Source organism: Mus pahari, chromosome 7 (assembly GCF_900095145.1).
Source record: "Mus pahari chromosome 7, PAHARI_EIJ_v1.1, whole genome shotgun sequence".
Taxonomy (NCBI): Eukaryota; Metazoa; Chordata; class Mammalia; order Rodentia; family Muridae; genus Mus; species Mus pahari.
The window spans coordinates 104416525-104427645 of record NC_034596.1 but is presented as its reverse complement, the minus strand read 5'-3'; the positions used below and the strand labels follow the sequence as shown (position 1 = coordinate 104427645).

At 49.1% G+C, this 11121-nt stretch overlaps 1 protein-coding gene across 5 annotated transcripts in view; it reads right to left on the bottom strand.

Annotated features, from left to right (window-relative positions):
* Ppp2r5c (protein phosphatase 2 regulatory subunit B'gamma) overlaps positions 1-2236 on the bottom strand; it is a 142891-nt gene extending 140655 nt beyond the window's left edge. For all 5 annotated transcript variants that reach the window (XM_029541157.1, XM_029541156.1, XM_029541155.1 and 2 more), the window contains exons 1-2: positions 2160-2236; positions 1520-1585 (exon numbers count right to left, since the gene is read on the bottom strand). In XM_029541157.1, the coding sequence (XP_029397017.1) occupies positions 1520-1585; positions 2160-2186 (93 nt within the window). In that variant the 5' untranslated portion in view covers positions 2187-2236. The remainder of the gene's footprint in view (positions 1-1519; positions 1586-2159) is intronic.
* Between the last annotated feature and the right edge of the window lie 8885 nt (positions 2237-11121).

The following is an 11121-nucleotide window of genomic DNA, read 5'->3' as shown; positions in this document are numbered from 1 at the left end:
CATCACACGGGACACTACAGGCCATACTCCAGAGTCCTACATGGCTTGGACACGCTACACAGAAGTGGTATGGGTAACTTTCAACTGGGATGGGGGTTTTTTTGTTTGTTTGTTTCTTCTGGGGTGGTTCTTTTTTTTTTTTTTTTTTTGCTGAGAGAGGGGTTCAAACCTAACATTATCCATCCTACCCTTACAGCAAGGTTCTTTTGCTAAACTTGGGAGAAATGAACACTCATACTGATATTTCTCTGTGACTCCCCCCACCCCCAACAGCAACAGGACAAAGGTATGTTTGAGCAAGGAAGCCTTGGGAACGGTAAGAAGTTTTAGCAGTCCTAATGACAAGGATGCACACGGTGTATACCCTGCAAACCAACCACACGTTGTGTAAAAATTGCTGAAGGGCTGGCTGTGGAAGGCAGTCAGACACAAGTGGGCCCCAGGAAAGGCATCACAATCCGCTGTTCAGAAAGGGCAGGCAAAGACTGGCACAGACAATCCTATCTACTGGTATTTCAGGAACCTTTTGGATTTCTGCTTTCAGCTCTAGGGAGGGCAACAGATTTGCTGGGATGAACCACCTGCTGCAGAGGAGGGAGGCTCAGAACACACCAAATTGGGGGGGGGGGAACCTGGAGCTAAAATAACCCCTGCAGATTATCGTCAGTTAGCTGCGTTTTTCTGGGCAGAATTTAACTCATTCTAATGAGGAATTCAGGAAGAGGAGGCCTAACATCCACAAACTAGAAATGTCTGTGGTAAGATCTTAACGATCCAGCTCTGGAGAGGGGAGACTTAAGGAGCAGCTTCCAGGTGCCCTGAAATTAAAGCCTGAGCCTCTTGGCTTGGCCTCTCTAGTTCCAAGACAATGAGATATAAAACAAAGCCAAAAAGGGGGGACAAGGGGCCTGCCATGCAAATCCCCCAAGGGCACAACTCTATTAAGGATCACAGATTTCACCAAATGACCCAAGGGATCATTACAGATATTCTTGAAATAAGCCAAAGCCAGGAAGCAAGAAAAGTCAGAATTTACCAGTAAGGATGGGGGAGCTGCTGGGAAAGGAAATAGAAGACTATTTAAAAAAAAAAAAAAAAGTACCCCAAATTAGAGCCACCAAAACACATCCACGTAGTTGAAAAGGACCAGACATCAGCAGAAGAGAGAGAAGCTTGCCCAGGGCACCAGTTCAAGGCTGAGCAAGAAAAGCGGGGACCATGGACATCACTGAGAGAGCCAGCCACCCCAGACACAGAAAAGGAACGAGGGGACAGACCCTAAAGCTAGAGACTCCATTTAAGACCAGTTCACTGGGAGGGCTTGAGCTATGTGAGAAGCCACAAACTGTTTGTAAAATGTCAGTTTTGCTGTGCACACTTTAATAAAAGGGGGGGGGTAAGTAACTCATATGAAAAACCTCCAGAAACACACTTTAGGAGACCTGGGTTGTATAGCCTCTGTGTTAGACCCTAGATTAAAGGCTAATCAAGAATAACAATGAGTATGTACAAAGGTTACCTCTGCTTCTGCTGTATCTTGTCCTTCTTTTGGACCTTTCCCACTTTTCACCGGTTTTGGTGGTTCCTGAGAATCATCACAAAACAAAACAAAAACAAACAACAACAACAAAACATTAGTGTTCTCAATATTTGGACCGCTAAGCATCCGCTCAAATGCAGTTTCTAAATTGATACATATCACTGAGCGCTTCTGGTGGCTTTAATATGTCATCAGCATCATACTGAATATGTTCACAGTATCAGCAGCCTTCAAATTCCGTTTCTCTTCATGTCTGTGTTGGGGGGGCGGGGGAGGGAGGTGAAAACTCCAGGTAGGGACACATAGCCCCAGCTCTCGGCCCATCCCTTTCTCCCCTCCCACCCTTAAACCTCACAAGTGAGGGTTTCTGGGGCGAGTCCGGAACGCTCCAGCACCCCAGCCCCCGCCACGCAGAGCACCACTGCACGGAGCATCAGCCGCCACCCAGAGCGACCGCGGCACCTCAGCGCCACCTCAGAGCCTGGGCGGCCTCCCCAGCTCCATGCAATCCTGCCAGAGCCCTGGGCCCGCCCGCGAGCCTGGACGACCTGCCGCCCCGCCCCTACCCGCCGCCGCGGGGACCCCAGACCCGGTCCCGGAGCCCCCGGCCCCGACTCACTTTCTCCTTCTTGTTTTTATTCGGCATGGCTGGTGCGGGCCGCCGCCGCCGCCGCCCCTGCCTCCGCCCGCCGCCACTGCCGCTGCAGCAGCAGAAGCGCCCCCGGCCCGGCCGTCGCGCCGCCCCGGCCGCCGCCGCCGCCGCTGCAGCCGCCGCCCGGGGACTGAGTCGCTCGTCCGCTCTCGCTTCCCCTTTTCCAGGCTCCCAGAAGCTGCGGCAGCCGCGGCGGCGGCAGCGGCGGCGGCGTCTCTCCGCCCCTCTCCCGGCAGGCCCCGCCCCCGCCCCAGGCCCCGCCCCGCGCCAGCCCCACGCTGCCCTCTCCCCGCCTCGCCGCCCTCAACGACGCCACGCCATTGGCCGATACGGCCCCACGTGCCCTAACGCTCCGCAGCGTCGCCCCGCCCACTGCGCGGCCTGTCCCCACCCCCTCGGTGCGGACCGGCTCGTGTGCCCGGGTCTGAAGGTTTTGGTGGAGCCCTCAGGGAGGGGGCTACTGGGGAGAGGGAGGCGTGTGCGGACGACGGAGGTGATAAAGTCACGGCCGCTGAGCCGGGACGGGGAGGAGAGCAGAGGACAGTGAGGAGCGGAAATACACATGTGAGGTGTATGGCAACTGTTCTGTCGCGGTCCAGGCACGAAAAGCTCTGCCCCATAAGCCTGGTAGCGGTGACGCTCGTGCAGCGCGAAGGAGACCCGGGACCGCGCGAGCGGCGGTTTCCTTGGGCCACTAGGCCCCGCCCACGAAGGTAATGCTGCTGGCTCCGGGGTACGCTCCGCCCACCGCACGCCTCAGAGGCGGGGCTCGCTTCAGCCCCGCCTATAGAATGCACCCCTCTCCCTTCGTCCCCGCCCACGCGAGCAAAGGAACTCTTCCCCAGAACTCTACTACCCACGGCGGTTCAAGTGTAGACTCTGCCCAGTTCCCCTGTGGTGCTGCACGCCGAAATTTCTCTGTTCTAGACCCACCCGCAAGGCAACCGGCTTCCCCAGTGTAGGTACCGCCCACCTTAAGTTTTGGGGATTGGATCCACCGAGACCAAGCCCATCAGCTGCACACTCTGAGACTACCTGCACACCCCATCCATCGACCCAGCCCACCAGGGAGGTAGTCAGATCAGTGCAGGCTTTTTTCCGCGCTCATTACGTCTGAGCAGCTCTGCGCCTTTGAGATTGTTATTCTTTAATTACCAGTGGTCGTTAGCCTGTGAGAAAACTGCATGAAGACCAGAGATCACTTGATTCTCTCACTTCTCTGGTAGCTCTTTATAAGGGAAGAAGCTTAGCCTTCTGATTCGCTACTTACACAGTCCTGGTTTTGGAGTTGTCAGTGTCTGACATCCTATACTGAGGGGGAGCACTTGGAAGGAAGACTGTAGGAGTGAACTGTTTCGAGTGCCGGAGACTTCAGGCGCTCACTCATAATTTAGGAGCTGCCTTCCTCAATAAGCTTTGAGCCTGCTAGACAAACGCTGGAGCCTTCAGCTATGTTCCCAGGCTAAGGGACTGACAAAACGATGTATCTTAACTATTGTTTTTTGTTTGTTTTTGTTTTAACTCTTGTAAATGCCAAGCAAAGCATTTTTAGTTGTTCTCACCCAAGCTCTGTGGGGGGTTGAGGAAGAGATTTGTCAAAAGCTAGAGGTGCTGTAGGAGGTTCTGAGAGTAAGTTTTGTCTGCTGGTGTCTGAACGTGCACCTAAATAAAACTAATGTGCAGACAATCGTGAGAGACTGGAATGGGTATTTTACAGAATCTTAAGTGGATTGATACTTTCGCCGAAACAAATGGTTAAAAAAACAATGCCACTCCCAGCACTCGGGAGGCAGAGGCAGGCAGATTTCTGAGTTCCAGGCCAGCCTGGTCTACAGAGTGAGTTCCAGGACAACCAGGGCTATACAGAGAAACCCTGTCTCAAAAAACAAAGAAAAACAAAAAAAAAACAACAACAAAAAAAAAGCCATGAATTAATTTGAAATTTTAAAATTAAGTGCTATCAATTTAGTAAGCAAGTAAAATTTAAATCAGAAAAGGGTAGATCTGAAGTTACTGCATTTTGGCCATGGAATGAGAAGGAGTCTGGGCTTCAAGGAAATAAGCTGATGCTGCTAACATCCCGGTATCATGGTGCATGGCCCAGGATTGCACATCCTTGATCCATTTGACAGACATTTGCTGGACATCCATGATGCACAGTACTGCACCAAGAGTTCCTTGGTGAGCAAGGTGTCTCCCTTGTTCCCTGAGAAGTCACATGCCTGGATGGGAACATGAAGCCCTGTGCCATCCTGCAGGATGAGTGGCAATTCTGAAGAAAAGGGGTGGAGATGGTCTAACTCAGGGACAGGATAATGGGAGGTCTAAGATGTTTCCTTGTGGCTGGAGAGGAGAGGGGAAGGACAGTTCCTGAACTAAGGTGGATGGCCTGACGGGGAGCTGGACTGGTCTCCAGCACAACGAGGACTGCAGGAGTCTGTTTAGCTGGATGGTGACATGTTCTGGCTGTTGTACAACCGTTTCTGTGAGATGGAAACATTCTGTCCTTCAGGGAAGCTCTTTAAACAAGAAAGTAAATAGCACCCTAGCTTCAGAAAGTGCTGGAAGCTGACCAGATTCTCTAGGCCCCTCCCTGCCGGTAGCCAGTAAAGGCTGAGAGTCTCCCTCAGAGGTGAGGAAGCCAAGATGTAAAGAAGACTTTCAGAGGTGGGAAGCCGGGAAGAAGACTCACACCGGACCAGCTGCCAGGAAGAGGTTTAGACCAACTGAGGCACCTGGAAAGGGCGCCCTCTCAGGAGTTGAGCTACCTGCAGGCTGTGGGGTGTGCTCCAGCTTTGTGAGCTGTCACTAGTGCTGGGATAGGGTTTGGTGGGTGGGGCTACCTTTGAATCATTTCTGCTTCTGTGAGTAACCCCAATAAAACTTATATGAGTTCACCAAGTTGGACTTTGGTGGTATCTGTACTTTGGTCTGATACGAGTTTTGGTCTTGGCTAAGTAGGTGTGTGTGGGGGGACATCTCCCTAGGAGAACTTGTCACACAACATAATTGGCATTTGAACAGGGACATGGCAGAACTAAAGATGAGTTGGGGAAAACTGAGGAAATCATCCTGGCTATGAGCAACAAGGCATGCTGGGTAGCAAGGCATACAGCTGAGGCAAGAAACCCAAGGGGAAGCATTCACAGAGGAGATCTCAATACAGTGTCCTTTCCTGTATGGTGTGTTAATGTGCCTCTGTGCTGTGACAGCAGTTTTGTGGTTCTTGCTTTAGGTAATGAGATGGGCAACTGAGGCTGAAGCCATAAAGATTAGGAGAGTCTATGGGAGGATCCCAGGATGTCAGTCGTCACCTGTGTGATGTGGGGTGGCATATCGCCTGTCTGATGAAGCGCAGGGGGCACCATGTGAATACAGAGATTCCCTGAAACAGTTAAAAGTTTGGAGGGAATTTTGCAGTCTTTGAGATTAGCACGAAAGAGTTGAGGCTGTTGACAAGCAGTGGTAAAGGTTTCCTGGTCACTGTTGGGTGGCGTCGAGAATGCATCTGGGGCTGAGATGGCAGCCAGGCTGGAACTTGCTTGTGTAAAGCAGGAACTTGTGTGTGTACAGGAGCAATAGCAACAGGAAAGGGAGATGCGGTAGCATCCTTCACGCTGGCATCTGATTTAGCAAGTAAACTGGATACTAGATACATGAGAGGATCTCTCACTCTCTTGTGGTAAAATCAATAGAGGACACCCATCAAGTTAAGCTTACATAGAAAAGTAGGGAGGGTGGGCTTTATAATGGTCCAGGACCAAGAACTAAGGTAAAAAGCAAATACTCAGTGCTTGAACTTCTGAGGTTAGGAAAGACTTCTAAACAAGCAGTGAAAGAGCCTGTCACAGCCTGACTTGTGAGGCCGAGGATGTGGAAGGAGATGGGGATCAGTCTGACTGCTACGGGGCAGGAAGACTGAGCATTGTAACATCCCATCCCTCCGTAAGGCCAAGGCTGCATCATCTGAGACAGTGTGAGAGAAACCAGTCCCCAAATGGGCTGGCTTAGCAAAGCCATTAGGAACACTTGGTCATCTCTGTCTGAGATCCCCACAAATATCTGGGGCAGGAGGACCATAAAGGAGGGGAAGATGCTATTGAGGGAACTAAGAATACAAGGAGCTGCGTGTGGACCCCAGTGTGTTGGTCCAGATAGAACCGTGTTCACAGAGGAGTTAAAGGAAAGGCTGGGGCTAGAGAGATGGCTCAGCAGTTAAGAGCACTGACTGCTCTTCCAGAGGTCCTGAGTTAGATACCCAGCAACCACATGGTGGCTCACAGCCATCTGTAATGGATGTCTTCTTCTGGTGTGTCTGAAGACAGCTACAGTGTACTCATATACATAAAATAAATAAATCTTTAAAAAAGAGAGAGAGAGAGAAAAGGCTGAGCTAGCATGGAGCTTTAGTGTCTTTGCTGGGTCCTTTGGTGGAGCAAGTTCTTTATAAAGTAGGAAAGGCTTCGCCAGATCTCAGTCACTTAAGCCAGCATGTAAAGATTGAGCTTCCTAAGGAAACTGATGGGAAAGGCAGACAGTGCGCTAAGGACCTTCTGGATGCCTTTGAAGCCTGAGAAGCAGTCCACAGAAGACATACACGATAGAACAATACAGGTACAGACAACCAAACCAGGCATGGGGGTGGGGTAATTATCCCCAAAATAAAAAGAGTGCATTCCCACCAGAGGAGTGGAAATGGTTTGCCCAGGCAGGGATGATAAAGAGGAGGCAACAGCTACCATGACAACCGAGGCCTGTCCGAATCAGGAGGCCATCAGGTGCAGAGGGGGAGACCTTTCCCTGTGGGCCCTGTGTGGTATGGGAAAATGTAGGGATGCTCTGTGGAAGAACTCTGGGATATGGAAACATAATGGCAGAGAGAGAGTGACCAAGGAGTCCAGTTTAACTAAGTTCCTCCTCTCCAAGCTCTGGACAGAATGTCCATCTGTGGAGGAAGCAGTTGATACGAGTGACTGGAACCTTCCCAGGCTATAGTAGACCTTGCTTATGTTTGGCTTCAGATTCTTCTTAGTCGTGAACTTCCAGGATGACTTAACACTTCCAGAGAGCTCCACCAAGGCTACTCTTGTCATGGGATGGTGGTTTGGGATGTTGCCGGATCCTGCCCATCTTTGAGAAGGTTTTGTTATATAGATATGATGCCAACCTCTGACTGTTTTTGCAGATTTGAAAAGTCAGTGGAGAGCTAACCAGATAAGTGGTACTTCCACCTACCCTATGATCCTACTCAGGCTGGGTTCACTGAAAGGAAAGATGGGTTAAAGCAATAGCTAGCTACAAAGTTTAAATCCAAAAACTATACCCTGCATGGGTGAAAAAGGAAGTTCCCAGAGGCCATAAGGTTATTCAATGAAACCCCAGTGCCAGGGTGGGCTACCTCTGTGAGTCGTTGGCCAGGGAAGCCCCTGTTTCCTCACAAACTATCAGGGCTATTACTACAGCTGTTGTATCCAGAACTTCCCCGTTGGCACCTATGACCTCCCCAGCCACAGGCTTTTGTCCTGGCTTACAGATGTGAACTCTTTTGTGGAGATGGCCTTAAGTCCAATTGGAAGGACTTAAGTCCAACAACTGCAGTATGCCTGGTGCTGTAGACATTGTATGTGCATGCTTTGACTCCAGGACACAGAGAAGTTACACTGAGATTGAACTGTGAACTCTCATCCCGTTGACTGGCTTTCATTGTGCCAGAGAGGACCATGCAGGCTGCTGTCACTAACATTCCTGCTTGGCTATGGACCCTGCATGCAGAAACACTGACAGGCGAGGCAGGATGTACCTGCTTGTGCAATAGTGGCTCCGCTGCTGTGGGTAAGACCAGCAGCGTTTGTCTTAGAGTTTTCCTGGTGTGAGCACAACCAAGGCAACTCTTTTTTTTTTTTTTTTTTTTTAAAGATTACTTTATTTATTATATGTAAGTACACTGAAGCTGTCTTCAGACACTCCAGAAGAGGGCACTAGATCTCATTACGGATGGTTNTGAGCCACCATGTGGTTGCTGGGATTTGAACTCAGGACCTTCAGAAAAGCAGTCAGTGCTCTTAACCGCTGAGCCATCTCACCAGCCCCCCCAAGGCAACTCTTATAAGGACAGCATTTAATTGGAGCTGGCTTACAGGTTCAGGGGTTCAGTCCATTGTCATCGAGGTGGGAGCATGGCAGCAAACAGGTAGGCATGGTGCAGGAGGAGCTGAGAGTTCTACAACCTCATCTGAAGGCCACTGGGAGAAGACTGGCTTCCAGGCAGCTAGGATGAGGGTCTTAAAGCCCGTGCCCGCAGTGACATGCTTCCTCCAACAAGACCACACCTCCAAATAGTGCTACTCCCTGGGCCAAGCATATTCAAACCACCTTATTCCACTCCTTGGCCTCCATAGGCTTATTCAAACATATGAGTCTATGGGGGCCGTACCTAAACATAGCCCAATGTAAAATACATTTAATCCAACTTCAAAAGTCCCCACAGTCTATAGCAGTCTCAACACTGTTAAAAGTCCAAAATTCAGTCTCTTCTGAGATTCATGCAGTCTCTTAACTGTAATCCCATATAAAGTCAAAAACACTGGACCAAAGCAAGACAGAAAACCAGCTGGACAAACTCAAAACTCCATGTCTCCATATTTTGGTGTCAAAGCGCCTCTCAGGGGCTGGAGAGATGGCTCAGTGGTTAAGAGCACTGACTGCTCTTCCAGAGGTCCTGAGTTCAATTCCCAGCAACCACATGCTGGCTCACAATCATCTGTTACATGATAGAATGCCCTCTTCTGGTGTGTCTAAAACCAGGTACAATGTAGTCATATACATAAAGTAAATAAATATTTTTTTTTAAAAAATAAGGCTCTTCAGATCTCCAACTTCTTTCAACCTTGTTGACTGCTGTTTACAAATATGGCATTTAGCAGCAACAAACTTCATTCTCTTAGGCAGGTTCCACTCCCTGTTAGCAGCTTTCCTTAGAAGTTATCCTACGGCTCTGGCAGCTCTAACATCTTGGGGTATCCAAGTCAGCTTCAACATTACAGTTTTTTATTCCAATGTCTGGGAGCCACACATGTCTCCTGGGCCCCTCCAAAGGGCTTGGGTCACCTCTCCCGCTCTGCCCTCTGTAGCACTCTAAGCTCTGGTTGATCCACTCCACTGCTGCTGTGCTTGGTGATCATCCCACGGTACTGGCATCTCTAATTCACTAGAGTCTTCTGCTGCAACTAGGCTTTGCCAGTAGCCTCTCACAGGCTCTTTTCATAGCGCTAAGCTTCAACCTTTCCCAATGGCCTTCTATGGCCTCTCACAGTGCCAAGCTCTCCATCACCCCTTTATGCTTCAAAACCAGTACCACCTGCGTGACTCTTACACATTACCAAGTGCAGCTGCAGCACGAAGTACAACCTTGGCTATCTCTGGAACACAGCTTCTTTGTGCTCTCAGAAAACACTTCCCAGATTTCACCTTGGTGATGCTAGTCTCTTCTTAATCATCGCTAATTTCTTAGCTCCAGCTAACCAGCATCAATTGTCCCAATAGTCCCCTCTATTCTTGATTCTAAAGCCAGAGCCACATGGCCAAAATTGTCGAGTTCTGCTGCTTGCTGGAACATGGCCACCTTGTTTTATTACATTATCAGCAGCTTTCTGTTTCCCAACTCCTTCACTGCCTAAGCTTGGCTGTTCTGGAACTTGCTCTGTAGATTAACCTTGAACTCTGTCTTGAGGATCTCTGACCTTGAGGCTCTGTCTCCTAAGTGCTAGAATTAAAGGTGTGATTCACTTAAGCACTTCTCGACTTACAACTTATTCTGTACCTAGCTGGCCTTGAACTCAGAGATCTGCTTGCCTCTGTCTCCTGGAATTAAAGTTCTATACCACCTTGACCAGGCCTAAGCTTTTCACGGCCATTCTGCCTCAAGATCCGAATCAAAAGTGTGTGTCCTCCATTTCTGGATTGTAGTTCATTCCAGATTAAAAGTCCAACTGAAAACGATTACCAAGTAATAACACCTGATATTATTATATAACTATTCCCTGTTCAAAGACAGGTGCATAAACAATAATCATAGCTGGGTGGGATCCTGCCCCTAGGTCACTACTCCCTTAATCTGTTTATCTCCTTGAACACGGCTTCATCTGCATTTACTTCCTCAAGCCCCTTTATTACTTGAACCAAACATTTTATATTTTTTTCCTTTCTAAGCTTGTTATGCTTGTTCAAAATGCTCTTCATGAGACTTAACCAGAGAACAAAATCTCTGCTGGGCTTTTTTGAGACTTCCCTTTTATCAGTGCAATTAATATAAATCTCTTTACCGTATCCTCAGGTAGATTCATCAGACATGTGCAAAAAGCAGCCATATTCTTCACCAAAGTATCACAAGAATGATCTCTAGACCAACCACATACTGAGATTCTTCTCCACTGAACCCGCTTGGGCCAGGTCTGCACAGTTCAAATCACTCTCAGCGATAAAGTCTTCCATATTCCCACTAGGATAGCCCATTAAGCCCTACTTAAAGCATTTCACTGCTTTCCAAACCCTCAACCCCCCAAATCCACATTCCGCCAAATAAAAACATAGTCAGGCCTATCACAGCAATAACCCACTTCTGGTGCCAGCTTCTGTCTTAGTATTTTACTGCTGTGAGCAAACACCACGACCAAGGCAACTCTAATAAAGAACAACATTTAATTGGGGATGGCTTACAGGTTCAAAGGTTCAGTCCATTATCATCAAGGTGGGAGCATGGCAATGTCCAGGCAGACATGGTGTAGGAGGAGCTGGGAGTTCTACAACCTCATATCAAGGCCACTGGGAGAAGACTAGCTTCCAGGAAGCTAGGATGAGGGTCTTAAAGCCCATGCCTACAGTGACATACTTCACACACTTCCTCCAACAAAGTCACACCTCCAAATAGTGC